At 36.3% G+C, this 23,274-nt stretch overlaps 2 protein-coding genes across 2 annotated transcripts in view; one reads left to right on the top strand and one right to left on the bottom strand.

Annotated features, from left to right (window-relative positions):
* Positions 1-17,037, top strand: part of LOC131513022 (B-cell CLL/lymphoma 7 protein family member C-like) — a 67,365-nt gene extending 50,328 nt beyond the window's left edge. Inside the window, 2 exon segments of the mRNA XM_058732360.1 lie at positions 2,357-2,522; positions 16,766-17,037. Of these exon segments, the coding sequence (XP_058588343.1) occupies positions 2,357-2,522; positions 16,766-17,037 (438 nt within the window).
* Positions 1-23,274, bottom strand: part of ROBO1 (roundabout guidance receptor 1) — a 1,142,978-nt gene that overhangs the window by 778,010 nt on the left and 341,694 nt on the right. The gene's annotated exons all lie outside the window — the stretch shown is intronic.

The raw sequence follows: 23,274 nt of genomic DNA, 5'->3' as shown, positions 1-23,274 counted from the left end.
GTAAGGAGGGCCCATGTTGTGATGAGCACCAGGTGTTATATGTAAGTGATGAATCACTAAATTCTACACCTGAAACTAATATTACACTATATGTTAACTAACTGGAATTTAAATAAAATTCATTTAAAATGACATTTCTTGGAAGAAAAACATAAGAACCAAAACCGAAACAAAACCTTGCAGCTCATGCAAAACTGCAGGCTTCAGGACTTTGCAGGGGCAAAGAAATGATGGGGCAGTGAATGAAGACTGTGACCTTAGATATTTCTCAGTCCTGCAGGAAGAGAGGACAGGACCAGGGATATGTGTAGCAAATCAAGAGAAGTTAGATGCAAATAAGCTCTAAGTTTTGGTGTAAGATCTTGAATTTGTTGTTGTTATTGTTTAATTAAAGTTTTTGGAAGAGAGCTGGCACAAAAGAGAAAATTTCAGGTCAGAAAAGAGTAATGTAGCTTGTATTTAAGGCGGAGCTAAGGATGTGTATATGTCCAGTTAAAATGCCCTCACCATTTGATCTTCCTATTCACATAAAAAAACAATGCAGTAAGATGAATTAATTTTGATAGAAAGCGCAAATAAACTAAGTAAACTTTAGCAAATTGCTAAATATCTAGTTGCTATTTACAGGGCTCTTTAAGAATCAGACACATTAACAGGTGCCTGGGTGGTTCAGTCGGTTAAGAGTCTGACTTCAGCTCAGGTCATGATCTCACCGCTCATGAGTGCGAGCCGCACATTGGGCTCTGTGCTGATAGCTCAGAGCCTGGAGTCTGCTTCCGATTCTGTGTCTGCCCCTCTCCTGCTCATGCTCTGTCTTTTTCTCTCAAAAATAAATCAAAGTTAATAAAATGTAAGAATAAAACACATTAAATGAAATAATTCACTGTATATACTTTCTATTTTATATCTGTGCTATATGCATGTATACGTGTATATTTGCATATGTATGTCAAAAATATATTCATATATTCTTTGACAAAACATTCTGGAAATAAGAAAACAACTATATATGAAGACATATAAAGTATTACATTTTATTCATAATGCATTTTTAATATTGTTGATGGATACAATTTAATAACCGTAATATTCTTTCTTGGTGAAATGGAGTAAGTGAAATTATTGTTGGACCTCCTATTCCTGATAGAAATGTTTCTATGAAAATTAAACTTATTATCATCTTTAAGGATATTAATAGGCAGGTGCTAGTAAGCATTAAAACAAAATAAAATATTTTAAAATTGGAATCATGATCATAATCAGTTATCTTAACAGATCTTTCTGTATGTATTTTCTGATATATAAATTCTATTTTGTTAGTGCAATGCATGTCTTATGGTGACACAAAATGGAATTCTACCTATATTAATTATTCCTACCAGAACTTATGGGATCTGCATCAGTAGAATATCATTTCTATTTTTAATAGTTAAAATTAGAGGGGTGCCTGGGTGGCTCAGTAAATTAAGTGTCTGACTCTTGGGTTTGGCTCAGGTCATGATTTCATGGTTTGTGAGTTCTAGCCCCACAACCGGCTCTATGCTGACAGTGTAAAGCCTGCTTGGGATTCTCTCTCCCTCTCTCTCTTCCCTCCCTGCCTCTCTCTCTCTCTCTCTCTCTCTCTCTCTCTCAATAAATAAACTTAAATAATATAAAATAATAAGAAACAACATGATAGTGTCTTGTATTAGTGTTTTAGAGCAGAACCGTTGCAATTTTTTGCATCATCAATCTCCACGTTTCAGGACCCCATTGGATAAAAATTCTCTGCTTTGGTGAGAGGGAAGATGAAAAGAAATACATATGAAGAAATACATTCAATGTATTATTTCCTTTCAATATAATATGTACACTGTATAAATTCTCAAAATATGAAGAAGGAAGTAATATTCTTACAATTCCTATCAGTATTAACATCTACATACATTTCCTTCTAATATTTCTCTTAGTCGCAGGCATCCACTTTTATTTATATGCTGGAAAGTACACTAAATAAAAAATTTACATCCTATTTCTTGCATATCACAGTATGAGTTTTTATATTATTAATAAAGGAGAAACCTTCATAACATCACTTTACTTGCTGTAGGACTCTACTAGGACTATGTTCCAATTTATTTAACTAACCCTCTGTCATTAGATATCAGTCCATCTGTCATTCATTCAACATATTCACTGATGACCAAAGAGGGAAAAAATTCTTTGTGAAAAATAGACTAAAAATATATTGAATGAAACAGTAATTTCTTCAAATATATTATGCAAGAATACTTCTAGTTTATAAAACTTTAGAAGCATTTTGGAAGTCTTAAGGCATATACACATTTGTTGTGTTTGCTATGATTTTAATCAATAGACTCCAAAGACTGCAGCCAAACATGCTGTTCAGAAACTAGACACGCTCATTAGCTGTGTTGCTGCAACGATCAATACTATTTTTCAGTTGGTAAATATTTTACCATCTGTGATATTGGACAAAACTCTCCCAGGGTACTCTAGTTTAGGAGAAACATCAGAAAAGGGTAAGCATATTGGACAGAAAAGAGTCACTAAGACCAACTTTAAGTGATCAGACACATCAATTTGACAAAAAAATCCTTACGTGTTTATGAAACAAAAATGAACAACTTCACCTTAAATTCAAAACGAGCAGCCAAATGAACAAGTAGGCAAGCAGTTGGACAAATTAACCATGACCCATGCAACATCAGGAAGCCTGAGATACTGTGCACTGGAATATTCCATAAAACCGAACAAGCGTTCAGAAACTGGGGAAGCCCGATACCAGTCAAATGACAATGATATAACTTGAACCAAGGGCGTTCTAGTTAAATGCCAGCACTTCCTAGCAATGTGCTTTGGACTATGTTACCTAATCTCTGTGCCTCATACTCTTCATCTGTAAAACAGGAAAACCTTCTGGGTACTGAAAATTTTAAATAAATTAAAATGGATTAAGTATTTATAATAGGACTGGTCCATTTAATAAATTAAAGAAAAAAATCATAGTTAGCAATTACCAGTTGGTTAGTATTTAGAAAGGAAACAATTTTTACTTTTCCATATTAGTTTTTAATTATTATTATCCTCTGCCAAATTTCTATCTGATAGTGCAAGAATAAGATTAAATGTTTTTTCTTAAACATTTCATTTCTACAATTTGAAGAATCAAGAGTTGTCTCCCCTGTTCTGCTTCTTCCTTCCGTTCAGTACACCCTATTAAGTATACTTTTTACTGTCCTGAAAATAAGTATGTAATAAGCTCTCATGTAATGAAAAAAATTTTTAAATGAATTTTAGTAAAATCATGTGGATTTAAATATACATGAAAGTCATATATTGAAGACAATGAAATAATCAGATGTTTGTGCCTATATAAACACTGTGGATGTGACAATTATTGAATCCAATGCAAAAAAAAAAATGAAACCTTTGTGATGTAATGATCTGAGCAAAATAATTAAATCTTCCCTCCTTCCATAAGGTAGTTGTATAGTAAGAATGACTATGGAAGGAAAAAAAAAAGAATTAACTTTTATACTTGGATAATTAAAACCAGAATTTTGCCTACATGGACTCTTAGTGGGCTATTTGAAAATTTTTCATTTGGGAGATCCATCCTAAGCATTGCAGGACACGTAGCATCTCTGGTTTCTACTGACTAAATGCTGACACCAATCCTCTTTGATAATTACAAAAAAGAAACGTCCATGCAGATTGCTGAACCATCGCTAAGATTAGTGATTCCCATTTTTTCATTTGTTGTTATCACCCACCTTCCAAAGAACCTTTTAAATACCTTTATCCTAATGGTGCTTTGTCAATGAAATTTTAACATAGATGTGCTCTATACATATAAAAGCATGATTTTTTTACATCATATGATCAAACGTTCTCACTCTTGTGGTCAAAGTTTTCTCCATGGAGAATATCTGTCTTAAGAGGACTAGAGCACCCCCCACTGAGAACCATCGCTCATGCTAAGAAAGAGTGTAGGTCATGGTGCCAGAGTCCAGTCAGGCCTGCCCACTGGGGTCTTCTGATCAATAACACATTCCCAGATGTGTGATTATACAGGCTGGTAGCTCCTCTGACATAATATTAAATAGAGAAATGTGAGATGCTGTAATTTTGTGTGCATACATAACCAGAACGGTTCTATGATAGTATCAGATGGTTTCATTCTTTTGTTGAAACCCTTCCAGGGCCTTCTCATTCCATTTAGAGTAAAATCTCAAATCTTTACATTGGCCTATCCAGCCCTACATGATGGCTTCCTCCTTTACTCTCCCTCTCATCTCCAGGCACAGTGACTTCCGGGCACAATCCCACAAATAAGCCACGCACGCTCTTAATAGTCAACGCTTTGCATTTACTGTGCCCTCATTTTGGAACATTCTTTCCTCTGATAGGAACAGAGCTTACATGCTTATTACTTCTTCCAGGTCTATTAATTTATTCATTGAGTGAATCTATCCCGATTAAACCTATATTTTGGAATCAAAGATGATTGATTATGCACATCCTAGCATATGCACGTTCACTCTGAGAACTGCCAGAATACCTCAAAATACTTATAAGCTGAAAATGACCACATATCTAACACTCTATAAAACTTACCTTAAATCATCAAGATTGTTTTTAATAGGAAAAAAAACCCTGATGATTTCAGGTTGACAGAAGAGCATGGGCTCACTGCATTGAGCATAAATGAAAAGGTGTTTCATATTTTTCCACCTGTAGATATTTTCATTTTCTATTTATATAACATTACATGAATGTGACTGTGAAACACACTGACATTGTCCTTTATTCTTGAAATTGTGATAGACTTTTTACAGGTGTTTTCCAAACATGATCCAAAAATGACATTAAAGACCTAAGTTGCTGATTCACTCACACTGGATCCTTGTGTTGCCAAGCAGACTCATAATACTTAAGTTAATTGGGTGTACGTTTACCCTGGTTATACATTTAACTACTTATTCAGAAAAGCTTGGTGTGTGCTGATCAGTTCTCCAAATTATGTCACCAAATGTAAATTTATGTCAAAATATGGTAAATGTGAGTTCTCAGCCAAACTATTAAATTAGAAAAATACTGCAATCAGTTAAAATAAATCCAACAGTTTACATTATTTCCTATACATATGAACCAAAGTGTTAAAATATTTTTCCAAGTTTTTCTATGAATTTCCTGAGCCACTCTATGCGAAATATATCTATCACAACACCCCCAACGCGCACGCACACACACACGCGCACACACACACACACACACACACACACCCCAGTCTGCATATTTAACAACTGATAATATCAGGGAAACATATGTTCTAATTGCATTTCTTTTGACACAACATCTGATAAAATTTTGTATATGAATCCCCCAAGCCACCCTCACATTTTAGGTTTTGTAAAAATTATTATGTGAACACATTTTACTCAACTCCCTTTAACATACTAAAACTTTCTGCACTTCTATTTTATTAATTTACTGCTACTTCACTTTATAAACCTCAGGGCAAACTTTCACAACAAGAGTAATTTTCAGTTATTCTCAAGTTTGATAACAAGTTAGTATTTAAGAATGAGTGCAGGGGAGGGGCAGAGAGAGAGGGAGACAGAGGATCTCAAGCAGGCTCTGTGCTGTCAGTGCTGAGCCCCATGTGGCACCTGATCTCACAAACCGTGAGGTCATGACCTGATCTCACAAACCTGAGATCAAAAGTGAGATGCATAGCTGATTGAGCCACCCAGGTGCCCCAAGAATGAGAACTTGATTTCCAAGCATTTATATTAGAATACTATATGCCAATTTATACAGTATGGGTCTCATATGGCCAAAAATATGTGAATTCTCAAAATGTATATTCTAAGTAAATGTTTCTACAAATAAGGATACTATATTAGATAAAGACATAAAGTATTTGTTTTTCTTTAATCAATATTAGAATTTTGGCTAATTGGTGTCTAAGTGACTGAGTTTTATTTAGTAAGTCGATGATTTGGTAAAGATAGTTCTAAGTTATCCTCTTAGTTTTCCTTAGATTTTTCTGAACCCACTCATCTTGTAATAAATAATTTTAATTTTAGAAATACAATTTGACAAAAAGAGAAGAAATATCACTGTTATCAATTATTACTTGATGAATATTTATTCAATTCTTACCAGAACACAGATTAAAAGCTGAGGAAATATATACACTCATTTTAAAATTTGAGATACTGAAGAAAATTCAAAATGGGTTTCTAGTCAAAAGTTAATCATTTGCTTTGTTTTATTTTGTTAAAAGTTAATCATTTGTAAATTATATTTTTTATTTAGTGGTTAGTTTTTATGAATCAATTATTTTTTTTTTAAAAAGCAAATGCCGGGGCACCTGTGTGGCTCAGTCGGTTAAGCGGCCGACTTCGGCTCCTGTCATGATCTCGCGGTCCGTGAGTTCGAGCCCCGCATCAGGCTCTGTGCTGACAGCTCAGAGCCTGGAGCCTGTTTCCGATTCTGTGTCTCCCTCTCTCTGACCCTCCCCCGTTCATGCTCTGTCTCTCTCTGTCTCAAAAATAAATAAACGTTAAAAAAAAAAATTAAAAAAATAAAAAATAAAAAAATAAAAAAAGCAAATGCCCTAGTATCCATTAATTCATTGTTTATTTACTTATTATAGACCAGTCTCTAAACTGTGTTGCTAAATTGGGTTTTAATATGAAGATGCCACAGTTAGCTATAATTTAAAGGCTAAAAGGTATAATAATGGATTTATTTTCCTTCTACATGCCCCTCATTGTTCTACATGCCCCCCAAAATTTCCTGAGAGTGATACTATAAATGTGAGTTGGGTCTACTTTGTTCCTCATAAGGAATGTTTAACAACAGAGGAAGGAAAATTAAGGTCTTGAGAAAATGTCTAATGTTGCATAGATGAACCTTTAATTTTTTTTAACATTTATTCATTTTTGAGAGACAGAGGGAGACAGAGCATGAGCAGGAAGGGGCAGAGAGACAGGGAGACGCAGAATCTGAAGCAGGCTCCAGGCTCTGAGCGGTCAGCACAGAGCCTGGCGTGGGGCTCGAACTCACGAACTGCGAGATCGTGACCTGAGCCGAAGTCGGCCGCTTAACCGACTGAGCCACCCCGGCACCCCTATACAGATGAACATTTTAGATGATGAAGAGAAAGAGACAGGATCCCTTAAGTTTGAGGTATTTTAATTAATTAAGTTCCTGAAAGAATTTAAGTGACTTTGAATACTCACACCCATTCAACCTGTATTTGTAAACACAAACATAATCCCTCCTGAATCAAGGATCACTGAAGCACATCCTAGTACTTAATCATGAATGTCAGAAAAAAGAGTGGGTGATAAATATGGATACTCTGCAAATAAAACCAAAACATCTTCAATACTTTCTAGCATATAAAATGAAAATATATTACTTAGCAATAAAAATAAAATGAATTTTTGGCAGAACAGAACATACAAATTTCGCTAATTTTCTTCCACATTTAATCCTGGCATCATTTATGAGAACCTTATGTGATGTTTCAAGTAACTCTTCAGGAGATAAACCACAGTTATACTCAGATTTTATATATGTATGTGTGTGTACATGCGGGTGGGTATGTGTGTGCAATGTGTATAACATATTGTTTAACTGATTACCAATTTGTATTTGTTAACCACATCTTGACTCTTTTTGATTTTTACAATCATTTGATATGAAATATCACCGATTTGTCAGTGTCGTCTTCAAATTTTTTTTTTTAATGTTTATTTTTGAGAGACAGAAAGACAGAGACAGAGACAGAAAACAAGTAGGGCAGGGGCCGAGAGAGAGGGAGACACAGAATCCGAAGCAGGCTCCAGGCTCCGAGCTGTCAGCACAGAGCCTGACATGGGGCTTGAACCCACAAAACTGGTGATCAGGAGCCGAGGTCTGATGTTTAACCAAGTGAGCCACCCAGGCGCCCCTTGTCAGTGTGTTTTATATTAAGTTTTGAGAGTATAAATCTCAAAATACAAGATAATTGTTTTTCTCAGCACTTATGCCACAGTACCGTATGCATTGATGTGAGAATTAGAGAAAGTAAACATAAAAAAGACGAAATTTGTAGTTGGACTTGAATTTCATTTTTCTTCAGCCCGGAGAAAATTTCTTATTACATTAAAATATACCCTAATTATTTTTCTCTTTTGTCCTTTCCCTAACATCTTTTGATGCTACAGACTGGAATAGATAGATATCACCCTTTCTTTCACCGCCATCTTTATGTTACATTTTCCCACTCCATATAGTGATACAGGTTCTGTACCAAACAAGCAATATGCTCTCAGCAAAGTGCTATCTTCCCGCTGATAAATGTTACAGAGATGAATGTGCAACAGATAAAGAGGCATTCGGAGGACATAAACATTTTAAGTTAATCATCACAATACCAATAAGCAATTATAATCACAACAATCAGAATCACCATTTTTAGAATATTTGTGTTCTCAAACGTCCCAACCAGTGTGGTAGATTTTCACAACGTGTTGGAGAGAACATATGGTCATCTCCACTTAACAGAAAGAGAGACACAGAGAGATCATGTCAGTTCTCACAACATCAAGGTAGAAGGATGGTTTTGGACCTTGGTATGCCTAACTCCAGGCTACCTGCTCTTGTAGACTCCATATGACACAATGATTTTGAAACATACTGGAGATTCCTTTTTTTTTAAATGCTTTTTATTTTAATGTTTTTTTTAATGTTTATTTATGGTTTATTTTTTGAGAGAGAGAGCGAGAGCACAAGTAGGGGGGAAGGGCAGAGAGAGAGGGAGATAGAGGCTCCAAAGCGGACTCCACGCTGTCAGCGCAGGGCCCAATGCAGGGCTGGAACTCGCAAACCGTGAAGAGATCATGACCTGAGCTGAGGTCTGACACTTAACTGACTGAGCCACCCTGGCACCCCCATAGTGGAGATTTAAATGCTTTCCCCAAAATTAAATTTGGGTTTGGACCGACCATTGTTTTACTTTAACTCATGTATTTCTTCTCATGGTAAATGATTTTTGATCATTATTTTCATAATGACTGCATTTATCCAAGAAGAAACTGCCATGGCAGGGACTGAGGAACTTTCAGGTAGAGCCTATAAACTTTGTTCAGGTTACAATGTCACTCTATGATGACTTAACCATTGAATGGTTCAGGTTAATGAGCTGCCTAATTGTCTTCAGATTATTGCTCACTCTCTTTCAACCCACTTTTCAGTTATCTCTTATTATAAAGAACCGCCATTCTTTCCCCCTGTCTTTGTCTCTGATTGTAACAAGGCTAGAGATGTTAATGCTAATAATTTAGGGGATTATTTTCTTCATGGGAAAAATGAGAGAGGAACCAACACCATGTTGCTTTTGAGTCTGCTCAGCATTTTCTTACATTAATTAAACAACACCACCGTGACATACAGTGTGAAAATCTTAATGGTGAGAGTGTTAAACAGATTCATAGAAAAAAATGTGGCTACATTGGCAGGGATTTTGGACAAGTTACAGCAATGATATATTCATCACCACATTTCCTTAGGCACACTGTTCTACTTCATTACCCTGTCCAAAACTAACTGAGCTCTAGCACATAAAAATTTTTAACACTTCTGTAACCTAAGAACAATTTCAAATGGCAAATAATAGGTAGTTTCTAGGAGGACTAGTGAATAGTAAAATTTTTAACTTGTCTCTTTTTCAAAATAAGTTTTCAAAGACATTATATTCTTAGGTGTGGCTTTATGATACCCTTGGGCTAAATTTTTATGATTTCAAATCTCTAATTTTAAAATCAAAGTCAGTTGGAAAATAGTAGTCAACTGACAGAAATAAGGTACATAGCCAAATTTGTTGGCTCACATTTGTACCATAAGACGAAGGGGGGAAATCTTATAGCCTCCCCTTCTTTTAGTCTCTTCAAAATTGTTCATAAATTTGTTAGGACCAAAACATTTTATCTGAAATAATTACAGAGGAGTTCATTAAAATCATCATGGTGGAATAATACCTGAGGATCATTTCTCTAGAGCAAAAACTGGGATGGACACTGGACTTACCAAAACTGAGGTTGTACTCATCCTGTTCATGCTGTTGGATTACTCACCATTTTATAGTATCTGTACACATTTAATTTCTATTAGTTTTATCAAAATGAAGTCCAAGGTGTTGTTTACTTCGAAATCCTGCTTCCTTCAATGTGTAACTGTTCGAGAATGGATTACCTGGAAAACTGCTTTTCTATTTGTGTGTATGACAGCTGAGTTCAGCTGTTTTCTTAAGCATCTATGGAACAGCTGAGCACTTTCTCCCGGTCCCCAGATTTGAGACTAAAGGACCTGTAGGCGACAAAGTTCATCGGAATGCATACAATCAAGGCATTTACTTTCCCTTCATATGCTACGGCTGTAAGTTATTGACCTCTGCGATACAACTATGGGCAAAATCATCTTCTATAAGCGTTGCCTCCTCTACCTTGTCTACATATATATTAACAACCATATCCACCATCACTGTGTGTTAGAGGCTCAGTGCAATACAAACTAGAAAATAAGTAAGCTCCAGGTTGAAACATCAGTTTTCCAAACTTAGCTAAGGGTAAAAACCCTTATCCATCATCTAGTATTTGCATTCCTCTTCAGACAAGAGGCAAGCAATCTGGAGAAATGGGATGAAACAAGGTTGCTTTTATGTTGCTACAGTCCCCGAGTTCCTTGGGGGTAGATACAATGATGTGGTGTCAGCCAATGAAGGCAGTTCATATGTCAGCACCAGTTAAACTTGATTTTCTGAACAATCAAGTATTGACCAAATGGGTAAGTACAAAGGTCGAACAGGCCTGTGTTGCTACATTAGGAGTTTTGTCATCTATAAGGCGTGTACTTACCATGACCATTTAATAAAACTAGAGGTCAATGAAATTTGTGGTATTTTTGCAAATATTATTTTACTAAATGATGAATGGCTTCAGCTCAAATGTATCTTATCTTAAAAAAAAACAAAAAAAACAACAACAACGTGACAAAACAGATATGTGTAGTCAAATCCACTTTATTCCAGTTCTGCTCTTGCTATAATTATTAAAGAAGCCTTACTGTGCCTTTCTTCTATTAAAAAATAATAGCTTACATATCCAAATGATTATCACCTTGCGTTGAACGGAGTGTCTGAATTGTCCCACTGAAATTATGATTATCGATTTCAGCTATAATTTACAACTAATTAATGGTAGGAAAGACACTAGTTCCTCCAAAAATGCCATACCACAGATGACCGTGGATAGGCAACGGTATATTGTTCTCCATAAAAATAAAAGGCGGTATATCTTCCAGAGTTTCAGTATGGCACACTGTATATTTTTAAAGCATCACGATAAAAGATAATCCTCTTGAGTACCATGAACTCTGTTAACATAGTGCATGTGATTTCTACCCTAGGACTGCAACTGGCAGCTCACATGGTTGCAGAAAGGAAGATCTGTTCTGCAAAGTGTCAGGTGTATGTTATGACATATGGGCCTTTTCATCTTCCAGGAATCACATTATGCTCTTTCTCTGATAGGCCCCAGTCACCCCTGTGGCTGCTCCCTGGCAAATCCTATCAGCTTCTCAGGTTTCCCAGTTGCCTGCATTGTGCTGTCAGCTTCAGGCTGCTTGAGCTTATCTTGGATACTAATCTTTGACTGGAGGTAACTTACTACTTATACTTTAGTTCACCATAAGTCTATTGATTTTGGGGGATCAACCTCATGGCCTGATCTACATTGCAAGAATATTTTCTCTTTGACTATAAAAGGGGAACGAGAAATAGCGAAGACTCTCTTCTGTCACTTTGTATTGTGGATTACAGCTACAGGCCACTTTAAATTATTGAACATGGTACTTATTTACAAGAGGTTTTTCTCAAAAATTCATAAAATGTGAAGAGTTGGGGAAGAAAAGAGACAAAGAATAAATGGTGAAACATCGTTTGTCGGTAAAAAAAAAAAAAAAAATTAAGCCTATTTGAATGGCTCATAGTGTTACAAAACTGGTACTCTCAAAGAAGAGTTAAGAACTGTTTGTAGTGGGGCGCCTGGGTGGCTTGGTCGGTTGGGCGTCCGACTTCGGCTCAGGTCATGATCTCACGGTCCGTGAGTTCGAGCCCCGCATCGGGCTTTGTGCTGACAGCTCAGAGCCTGGAGCCTGTTTCGGATTCTGTGTCTCCCTCTCTCTCTGCTCCTCCCCCGTTCATGCTCTGTCTCTCTCTGTCTCTCAAAAATAAATAAAAGTTAAAAAAAAAATTAAAAAAAAAAGAACTGTTTGTAGTAATAAGCAGTCATGGGGTCGTGTAGTGTATGATATTTTCAATAAAGTGGCAAAGATGAACATAAAATTGGAGACAGAATAATAGTATCAAGTTTTGTGTTAAGCTTTTAAAAATTTATTTTAAATGATTTCAAAGCACCTCTGAAGGACGCTGCCCTGAATAATCATAGTATTTCACAAATTTTGAAACTCTGAAATACTATAAGAAATATTTGACCTGTGGCTACTGATAGAAGAAAAGGAGTAGATGGTTAAAAATAACTGTAGAGAGTTCATTTGAAAATATTGAGATGGTAGGTTAAAAAAAAAAAAATATATATATATCAATAAGACCCTTATTGTACAGTTGGTGGGAATGCAAAATGGTGCAGACACTCTGTAAAACAGTGTGGGGTGTTCCTCAAAAATTAAAAATAGAACTACCCTATGACCCTCAACTGCACTACTAGGAATTTATCCAAGGGATAAAAAAATCCTGATTTGAAGGGGCACATGCACCCCAATATTTATAGCAGTGCTATCAACAATAGCTAAATTATGGAAAGTGCCCAAATGTCTATCAACTGACGAATGGATTGAGAAGATGTGATGTGTATGTAACATATATATGTGTGTATATATATATATATATATATACACACACACACACACACACACACACACACACACATATATATACACATACATATGTGTGTATATATATGTATATATATATATACACACATATATATATATATATATATATATATATATATATATATATATATACACACACAACAGAATACTACTCAGTGATGAAAAGGAATGAAATCTTGCCATTTGCAACAACATGGATGAAACTGCAGTGTATAATGCTAAGCGAAATAAGTCAGTCAGAGAAAGACATATGTCATATGATTTCACTCATATGTGGAATTTGAGAAACTTCCAAATGAAAATAGGGGAAGGGAAGGAAAATAGGGGAAGGGAAGGAAAAATAAGATAAAACAGAGAGGGAGGCAAACCATTAGAGACTCTTAAATACAGAGAACACACTGATGATTGATGGCATTGGGTGTTAGGGGTGGGTTAAATGGGTGATGGGTATATATATCATTAACCATTGATGTATAGTGAAATGTTCTGTTTCTTTTCCTTGTCATATTGTTGTTGAAGTTCTGTAAAGTAGAGATTTATTTTTTTCTTTATATATAATATTTGCTAAATTAATCTAAAGGATCATATCTATGGGGCAGCTCTTTCTGCCCACAGGTCATGTCCCCGTGCTTTAATAAAATCACATTTTTGCAGTGAAAAAAAAAGATTCAAATCTGTCTATCTATCTATCTATCTATCTATCTATCTATCTATCTATTCTACTATGACTATGAGCCAGTCTTTTCCATGGGTGATATGGCAGCTTTAAAAAAATAGTGAATACGTTTATTTTAAAATTTGTCTCAGAGAAAAGCTTTCAGAAGCGTTTTAAAAATAGGTCAATATTTTACATAATAATAATACTTAATGAAAACTCTTTTTAACTTTGAGGATTTCTTTTTTTTAAGTTTATTTATTTTGAAAGAGAGAGCAGGAGCCAGTGAGGGGCAGGGAGAGAGGGAGAGAGAGAATCCTACACAGGCTCCAGCTGTCAGCGTGCAGTGTGTCACAGGGCTCGACCATGACTTGAGCCAAAATCCAGAGACAGAAGCTTAACCATCTGAGCAGCCAGTCACCCAAAACTCACTTTTAATGGTGAAAATGATTAGGTTTTATAGGATCTACTATATTTATGTACCTTTCTTCCTATAGCTTACATTTATATATTAGTTGCAATAATAGTTTGATGGATATTTTGGAAGATAAATACTTTCTGTCAAAGAATAAGACCATATTCAGTAATTGTACATATTCTAAAGAATTGAATATATATGTGTGTGTATACATATGTATATACGTATACACACACACACACACACACATATACACACACATACTGATCTACACTCTCAAATTTGATAGGTATTTTTGAAGAGTCCATTTACTTAAGTAAATGCTCATTGAGTGTAATATCCCTTTAAATATATGTCACAAATTGCCTTGAAAGAGATTAAGTTGAATATAAGCTTTCTATCATAATTTATTCATGCTGGGAATCAATTGGCTTGTAACTTCATAGGTATTCTCTTAGCTGAGAAATTCTCAGTGAAATGCCTCTGTTCTCCTCATCCAAACTATGCAAAGCAAGGGTGTCGTTAGATTACTCAATTTTGTGTTTCCCAGAGGTTTATCTAAAAAGTAAAGTGTTGAAGACAAGAGTTTAAGAGTTTGTATTTTCCTCTGGTTTTTGTTTTGTTTGGGGTTTTGGTTTGGTTTTGATTTTTTTTTTTTTTGCATTGGAAACTACCATAGCAATCATAATACAGGAAATTATAGCTTAATAGCCTCTTGAGATGTCATATAATCCAAAAACAGAAAAGTGTACCTCTATATTAACAGTAATTAGTACATCATAATTCCATCCCCATTTTTTTTCTGACCATAGCCTCATCCTCAATATTTTCCAACATTATTTCCTAATTTTTTTTTAATTTTAGAAATTCTCAAAATTGCTATTTGTAGCTTGCTACTGGTCCCATAAAGATCTTTTTCTTGTCCAACCAGAAAGAAGACTTTGAGAGTGCCTCCAAGAAAAAGTAACATATTGCATAGCCTCTGATTCATTTTGAGGGTATTGTTTTAAAAATGGACAGAAAACTCTGTCAGGAATTGGTATATGGCCTTTCCACAGTCAACTGGTTTACTTAAGGAGCTGTACACAGCAGAAAGCGTGCTGAATTAGAGGTCTAAACACTTCTGTTATAAAGCTATGTCTGTAAATTAACTGGGTCAATGTTCTAGAGTCAGTCATTTAACTTTTTGGTATACCCGTTTCCTCTTTTTAAATGGAAGTATTCATATGTATCCTTGATAATCATGAGATTACTGTAGATATACTACCATATAATGGATATGAAAATGTTATAAAATTATCAGGCTAGACAGGTAAAAATTATAACAAATATTATGGAATAGAGAGATTAGATTTAAGTCCAAGGTATAAAGTAAAACGGATGCATCTTGGACTTTGGGGAAAAGTGAATTCCTCCTTTAGAACTCTCCAGTGGGGATACAAAATTTAAACTTCACGGTCCCACCTTAAAACATTGAGGGAGAACATTACCAGAGAAGAAATCATCAATAAGACCAATAACCTATTTGTAAATATCGGACACTTAGGTAAGCCTTTTATAAATCACAAGAGGCAGAAAAAAGAGACAGATTAAAGGAAAAAAGAGAAAGGAAGACAAAAGGCCAGTAATAACTGATTACTGTGAAATTTGACTGGAAGCTAAGTGGTTAAATTTGTAACTTTTCCAGCTTGTGTGTAGCTTCCGGTTTTCATTTATCATTCGATCGGAACATTCCAGGTCCTACTCAAGTCAGTAAAACAGAACCATAAATTGGCCAAAGACACGATTGAAGCAAAAGACACAGCTTAGCAATTAGCTTTAAGGTTACTTAGAATCTTCTGGGGGAAGTTCCAGTGAAATAAGCTCATCGGCATGCCTCCAATGAGCATTCAATGACATGTAAAAGAAGTAATCCTCCAGATTTCTGGGTCTGTTTCTACATCTCTTTTTTGACAAGAGACTTAGAGAAGAGGAATACTTCTACTTCTAAAATTGGATAAGATGAATAAATCTATGTGTAAGCTTTCTACACACACACACACACACACACACACAGAAGTGGGGTCTGTGGTGGCTGATAGGATGGTAAAAAGGAGAAAGGACAGTGGCTGAATTTGGCCAATTAGCTCAGAGGGAAACAAATGTCAAATGCATTTCCCTGTCTTCCAATGATACCAGAAACAGATTCAGTTATCAAACTATAACAGTAATGTAAACTCTATATGCCTTAAGTACATAAACAAATGTAATGGTGAAACTGTGGAGGTCTTGCATTTTCATAGGCACAGAATAAAGGACTTACTGACTCTACAGAGTGATCCATGTATCGACCTCCAACTCCCGACTGTAAAGCTTCAACTCTTAAGTTATTCAAATCAGAGTTCCTACGACATTTGCTATTTTTAACTTTCCTTCCTTATTACCCTCAAAACAGGATGCTTAGATGTAGGAATCGTATTAGACAACTAGTACTTGAATATCAACAAATGTCAGCAACATATTCAAACTTTATGTAGAAGAGGTAATGTTAATTTACATGCATGGCCTTTGGATCTATCTGCTCAGTCTTTACAAGTGTCAGGGATTGTAAGAGTTAATGAAGAAAGCCAAGCAAAAGTCTTGCAATGAAATACAGAACAATATTGCAGATGTGTGGAGCCTATGGAAGGTGGAGCCCATTTATTCTGCATGCATATTTAATGTGTAAAATTATTTTTAAGTCTTAAAACAACCTCTTGGAAATGCTGTGAACTGCAAAGCTAGGCAGATCCGATACATTCTGAAATATAAAGGAGAAAGAAATGCACCAAGAGTAAAAATTCCTGGTTACTCACGATTCTTTTCACCTCTCCACCTTGACCCAGCTTTCATTCTGCCCGAGACACCCACAGGAGAAGTTATTTCTGCCAGCGAGAGCAGCAGCATCAGTAACAGCACAGCCATGCCAGGTAAAAATAACCTCTATGGAGAGTCCTGTCACAGACGAACCTGAGGCTTTTGCTGGGAATAGAAACCTGGAGCCAATCCTGTCATTTCATTTAGCACAAATGCAAAAATGCTGCTTTCCCCATAAATTTTCAAAACGCAGGTACATCCTCATCAGGCTCTCCATTCGAATTATGCAGGAATGTTAAAAAAAATAGGAGGGATGTAAACCCTTCCTCTATACATAAGCAAAATGTCAGGAGAGAGAGAAGCTGACAATTTTCTTTGGTCTTTCTGCAGCTACCAGTTCCTAACCCACTCCTGCCAGCTTTCACTTCTTCCAAATGTTTGTCAACATTTTTCATAACCTGATAACAAGAAAAAGCTGAGATTTCAGTATTTTCCCACCTACCCATTTCTGTACCACAGATTATAGTACTTGACGAACCTGAATATTTAATTTTGGCACTGCAAACACACCCTTCAACCAGAGGTGTTGTTAAGGAAAGGAGGGAAAAAACACTTGTTCGCAAAACTCTATGTAGCATCCTGGAGAAAGGATTAGATATATAAATATACGCTGGTAAGACATGATAAAAATACCTCTGAAAAAAAGGGAGTGGTAAACAATCATCTTTCCTACTTAGCTTGTACTATGTGATTTTTATATTCAGAGAATGCAAAAAAAAAAAAAACACAATCTGCCAAAAATATCCCAAATCCATAAAGAAGGGCAAAGTGTAATGTTTGTTGCATATTCGAGGATCATCTGCATTGTGTCATAAACACTTGTTTGCTTGTAAATACATGTTGGTCTATTCTATCTCTCCTGCTTCCTGCAAAATGATTTTCATCACCTCTAAGCTGAGCATAGTTTTTAGTAAAATCATACTTCTCAGTTTTACAATTAAATTTATTTCCTATGGACAACTTGCAATATTGTCTTCCCTGCCATGACATAAGAAGCTGGCCTTCACCTTGGGGACAAATTTCTTTCTGTCTTTAATAATAAAACCCATTTTATTCTCCTAAGGACATTATAGAACAATAATATACATACATGTTTTTTATCAAGCATATAAAGCTAGTTTAGAATCCTGCTAAACACTTGACATTAGAATATGCTACAACCTGACCTACTTCTACAGTTAAATAGTTCCAAGAGCTGCCAAAACATATTTCTAAAACACATACCTGAGGATGTGCTGTTTACTGGTAGTCCCTTGCACTGCAGCAAAGGAGAGGGAAGAATGGACAAGTCTGCAGCAGCCAAGCAGATAACGTAAAGTGATGAAAAGGGCTGAGTGGAGGACAAGAGGGAGAGGTGGGGACTGTGGCATGTGCAGAGACAGTTCTGTGAAAGGTGGCAGCCGCCACTCAACTTCAGCTGCGTGTTACCACCTCACGGGGGGCCAAGTGTTTACAATTTTGACGAGAAGGTGAAAATTCAGATTGTTCGGAGGAAACTCCTCGTAACAAAATGACAAAAAAGCAAAAAATTTTGAACGCAAAAATGACCCAACCCTAAACTTTTTCATTAGTCATATGAGACAGAGCATTCTGAATCTGGTTCTAACTTTAATTTTCCAGGCTCTTTGATTCAAGAGATGTTCTTTGAATTTCTATAACATACAGATATATTATTAACAGCAAATATCCATATACTAAGCTCATAGTTAAAAGGGAGAAACATATTTCAACAAATAATTTTTCATGTCATATGATAAATGCAGTGAAAATCCATATACAATTTCTGTGGAATTACAGAAGAGAAAATGTCTGACTGACTAGGGGCATTAAGGAAGGCTTTTTATTTTTTTCTCATTCCTATTATAAGCTATAAGATCTAGCCATACTAGGAAACTCCCTGTTCTCCAAAAGAACATGAACTTCTAGACTGTCAGGTCTTTTTACACATTATCTTTCTACTTGAAATACCTTTTTTTCCCATCACTACTTTGTATAACCCTATTAAAGCTTAATTGCTTAATATAAGTTTATCTTTTCAGATGTCCTCAAGCATAATTATTCATTTTTCTCATGACTTATTCACCTGGAAGTAGATCTCAGGAATTATTTTAAAACTTAAATGTGTGTGTGTGTGTGTGTGTGTGTGTGTGTGTGTGTGTGTGTGTGTGTTTTCAATACAAGGTGTATGTATACCTCACTGTGGGCCTGACTATATTATATTTTCTATATATCCTTAAATTTAGTAGGGATTGTAATGATTGCTATACACAGAAGAAACTTACTAAAAGTTTGAATTGATGGTACATTTTGAGTTGGTAAGTCTTAATTTTTTTAATGTTTTTTAAACAAATTTTTAGGGGCACCTGGGTGGCTCAGTCGGTTAAGCGTCAGACTTCGGCTTAGGTCATGATCTCATGGTCTGTGAGTTTGAGCCCTGCGTCGGGCTCTGTGCTGACAGCTCAGAGCCTGGAGCCTGTTTCAGATTCTGTGTCTCCCTCTCTCTCTGACCCTCCCCTGTTCACGCTCTGTCTCTTTCTGTCTCAAAAATAAATAAACGTTAAAAAAAATTAAAAAAAAAATTAATGTTTATTTATGTTAGAAAGAGAGACAGAACATGAGAGGGGAAGGACATAGAGGGAGGGAGACACAGAATCCGAAGCAGGCTCCAGGCTCTGAGCTAGCTGTCAGCACAGAGCCCAACACGGGGCTCGAACCCACAAACTGTGAGATCGTGACCTGAGCGAAGTCAGCCACCCAGGTGCCCCAATGTTTACTTATTTTTGAGAGAGACACAGTGTGAGCAGGGTCAGGGAAGGGGCAGAGAGCGAGGGAGAGACACAGAACTCGAAGTGGGCTCCAGGCTCTGTGCTGTCAGCCCCACGTGGGGCTTGAACTCACTAACTGTGAGATCATGACCTGAACCAAAGTCAGATGCTTAACTGACTGAGCCACCCAGGTGCCCCTGAGTTGGTAAGTTTAAAATTAAAATAGAACTCTTTAGAATAGCCAGGATAATTTCTTTCATGCTCTGGACATGTGTTTACTTATATGTTATTATTTGCTTTCCTTGGGCATTAGTATTACAAGATGTTACAGATAAATAGGAAACCATATTCCTATTTATTCTCTTTCATTTAAAGTCAATCCTAGCAACACATTAGTATCCCAAATCCATGAAGAAGGGCAAAGTGTAATGTATTTGGGGTATTTGAGGATCATCTGCATTGTATCATAAACACTTGTTTGCTTCGTAAATACATGTTGGTCTACTCTGCCTCTCCTGCTTCCTGCAAAATGATTTTTATCACTCCTATGATCCATACTACACTAGTAAAAACTTGAAACTTACGTTCTATATTAACTTTTAGGTCATGAGAATTAGGAGACCATCAAAAGAGAGCAACTATGAATACAGGATGTACATTTATTTATATGTCATCATGGGCTTTACTTGACCATTAGTATTACAAGATGTTACAGATAAAAAGGAAATCCTAGTTAACATTGTAAGACCAGTTTTCTAATCTGCAGACACATTCTAAGACCAGCTTTCAAATATGCAAACATTTTAACAGAAAGGCAATGAGGATTATCAGCAAATGGGCCTGGTCTGCTCTAAAATTACAAATTGGTACAAAAGCAGTTATTTGGCAGTCACATCCTAAATTCCACATGTCTGTGGTTATTTCAACTTAAGACATTAAATAGAAAAAGTGCATTTTTTCACCTTCCCTTCCTTCTTTCTCCAAGCACTGCCTCCACTTGGCTGAGCAAACACACTCTGGTCTGAGCCAGTGAGTCGAGCAATCTCATTCTTCATAAGTGAAAATGATCAGTACCATCATGTCAACTAGTCAAATAAGTCAATCCTGACCCAAGGAAATTAATGGGAGCAGTCCAATCCTCCTATCCTCCTATCATTCATTCATTCAACAAATGTTTTCTGAACATCCGACATGTGTCAGGAACTAGGCTAATTACTGAGGAGTTGCAACCAGTTCATTGATGTGGTCACTGTTCTCGTGGGGCTGATATTCTAGTTACTGGAAATGGACACCATATAATACAATCCCACCACTAGATGAAGTGAAAGAGAAGATTTCAAGCAGAGATATAATAGGGGGATTAGTTTAAAGGTTCGTTGAAGAAGTAATGCAGAAGCAGAGACAGGATGAATACGCATACACAAGACAAAAGTAGGAAAAGCAGAAAATAGGCCCAGCCAGATAGAAAATTTACACAAAAATTTCTCAGGCATAAAAGAGCTTGGCACACATTAGGAAGAAAGAATAGCTAGGGAGGTAAGGAGAAACCTTTTCTGTTTGGGCCCTGGAAGCTATGTTAAGGATTCTGAACTTTATTCTAAAGTTTTAAGAAGAAATGGATTTTGCACTAAAAGGTTATTTTCCTTTCAACAAAGAATAAGTTGGAGGGTGTCAAGATGGAAGGGGGTGACTGGTTAGGAGACCATCTCCTTATTAAGTGATAGTAGTGATAGAAATAAAGAAAAATAAATAGAAAATGAATAGATGAGAAACACATTCTGAAGGCAGAGTCAATAAGAGTGGGTGATGAATTGTACACAGAGACTGAGGGAAAGGGGGCTCCAAGGTTGATGCTGACTTTTGGGATGGACATCTTGGAGTGGAGCCATCTAAGCAGACTGGCAAATCAAAGGTGAAGAAAAGGGTCTTTTGAACTTAACATTCTTTTTTGTTGTTGTTGTTCAATAACTTTCTAAAATATCCCTATCACTTCAAACCAAATAGGGAAGAAATACTGAAAGTTGTGTGAGTAGAAAAACAAATACCAGTATAAGAAATAAGACCTTATATCTAGTGAGAAATGACATATTCGTCTACAACATATAAAAGCCTTAATTCTCTATAAGGACGATGTGTGGTTTTTGTTGTTTTTTTATATTAAATATAATTTATTGCCAAATTGGTTTCCATACAACACCCAGTGCTCATCCCAACAGGTGCCCTCCTCAATGCCCATCACCCACTTTCCCCTCCCTCCCACCCCCCATCAACCCTCAGTTTATTCTCAGTTTTTAAGAGTCTCTTATGGTTTGCCTCCTTCCTTCTCTGTAAATTTCCCCCCTTCCCTTCCCCTATGGTCTTCTGTTAAGTTTCTCAGGATCCACATATGAGTGAAATACGGTATCTGTCCTTCTCTGACTTCACTTAGCATAGTACCCTCTAGTTCCATCCACGTTGCTACAAATGGCCAGATTTCATTTTTTCTCATTGCCACGTAGTATTCCATTGCGTATATAAACCACATCTTCTTTATCCATTCATCAGTTGATGGATATTTAGGCTCTTTCCATAATTTGGCTATTGTTGAAAGTGCTGCTATAAACATTGGGGTACAAGTGCCCCTATGCATCAGCACTCCTGTATCCCTTGGGTAAATTCCTAGCAGTGCTATTGCTGGGTCAAAAGGTAGATCTATTGTTAATTTTTTGAGGAAACTCCGTACTGTTTTCCAGAGTGGCTGCACCAGTTTGCATTCCCACCAAGAATGCAAGAGGATTCCCGTTTCTCCACATCCTCGCCAGCATCTATAGTCTCCTGATTTGTTCATTTCAGCCACTCTGACTGGCATGAGGTGGTATCTCAGTGTGGTTTTGATTTGTATTTCCCTGACGAGGAGTGACGTTGAGCATTCTTTCATGTGTCTGTTGGCCATCTGGATGTCTTCTTTAGAAAAGTGTTTATTCATGTCTTCTGCCCATTTCTTCTCTAGATTATTTGTTTTTCAGTGTGGTGTTTGTTGAGTTCTTTGTAGATGTTGGATACTAGCCCTTTATCCAATATGTCATTTGCAGATTTGAATTAAATAAAGTACATTGGCTACAATGTGGTAAATGTATCTGAAGGGGCAATGGTTATAACTGGAAAACCAGTTAAGGATATCTCAGCAGCCCAGGCAAGATATGATATTGGTCTATGGTTCTCTCAGTAGAGATGGGCAGATGGACAGATTTGAAGGAAATGAAATTGATAAGACATGCTGTTGTTTTATAGTTGGGAAACATGCATCCATAATTGTCATTTATAAACAGTATGACCCAACCATAAGCAATACTAGTGGTGACTCCAACTATAAATTAACAATAACATCAATAATATGTGAGGTATCCCTATACCATATTTTATAGGGTAACACACTCGTCTAGAAGATAATGTCACAGCTATAACTACAGATTGTTTTTTTTTTAATTTTTTTAACGTTTATTTATTTTTGAGACAGAGAGAGACAGAGCATGAACAGGGGAGGAGCAGAGAGAGAGGGAGACACAGAATCCGAAACAGGCTCCAGGCTC

This window comes from Neofelis nebulosa, chromosome 5 (genome assembly GCF_028018385.1).
Source record: "Neofelis nebulosa isolate mNeoNeb1 chromosome 5, mNeoNeb1.pri, whole genome shotgun sequence".
Taxonomy (NCBI): domain Eukaryota; kingdom Metazoa; phylum Chordata; class Mammalia; order Carnivora; family Felidae; genus Neofelis; species Neofelis nebulosa.
The sequence above is the reverse complement of the archived record's forward strand: the minus strand, read 5'-3'. Positions and strand labels throughout refer to the sequence as shown.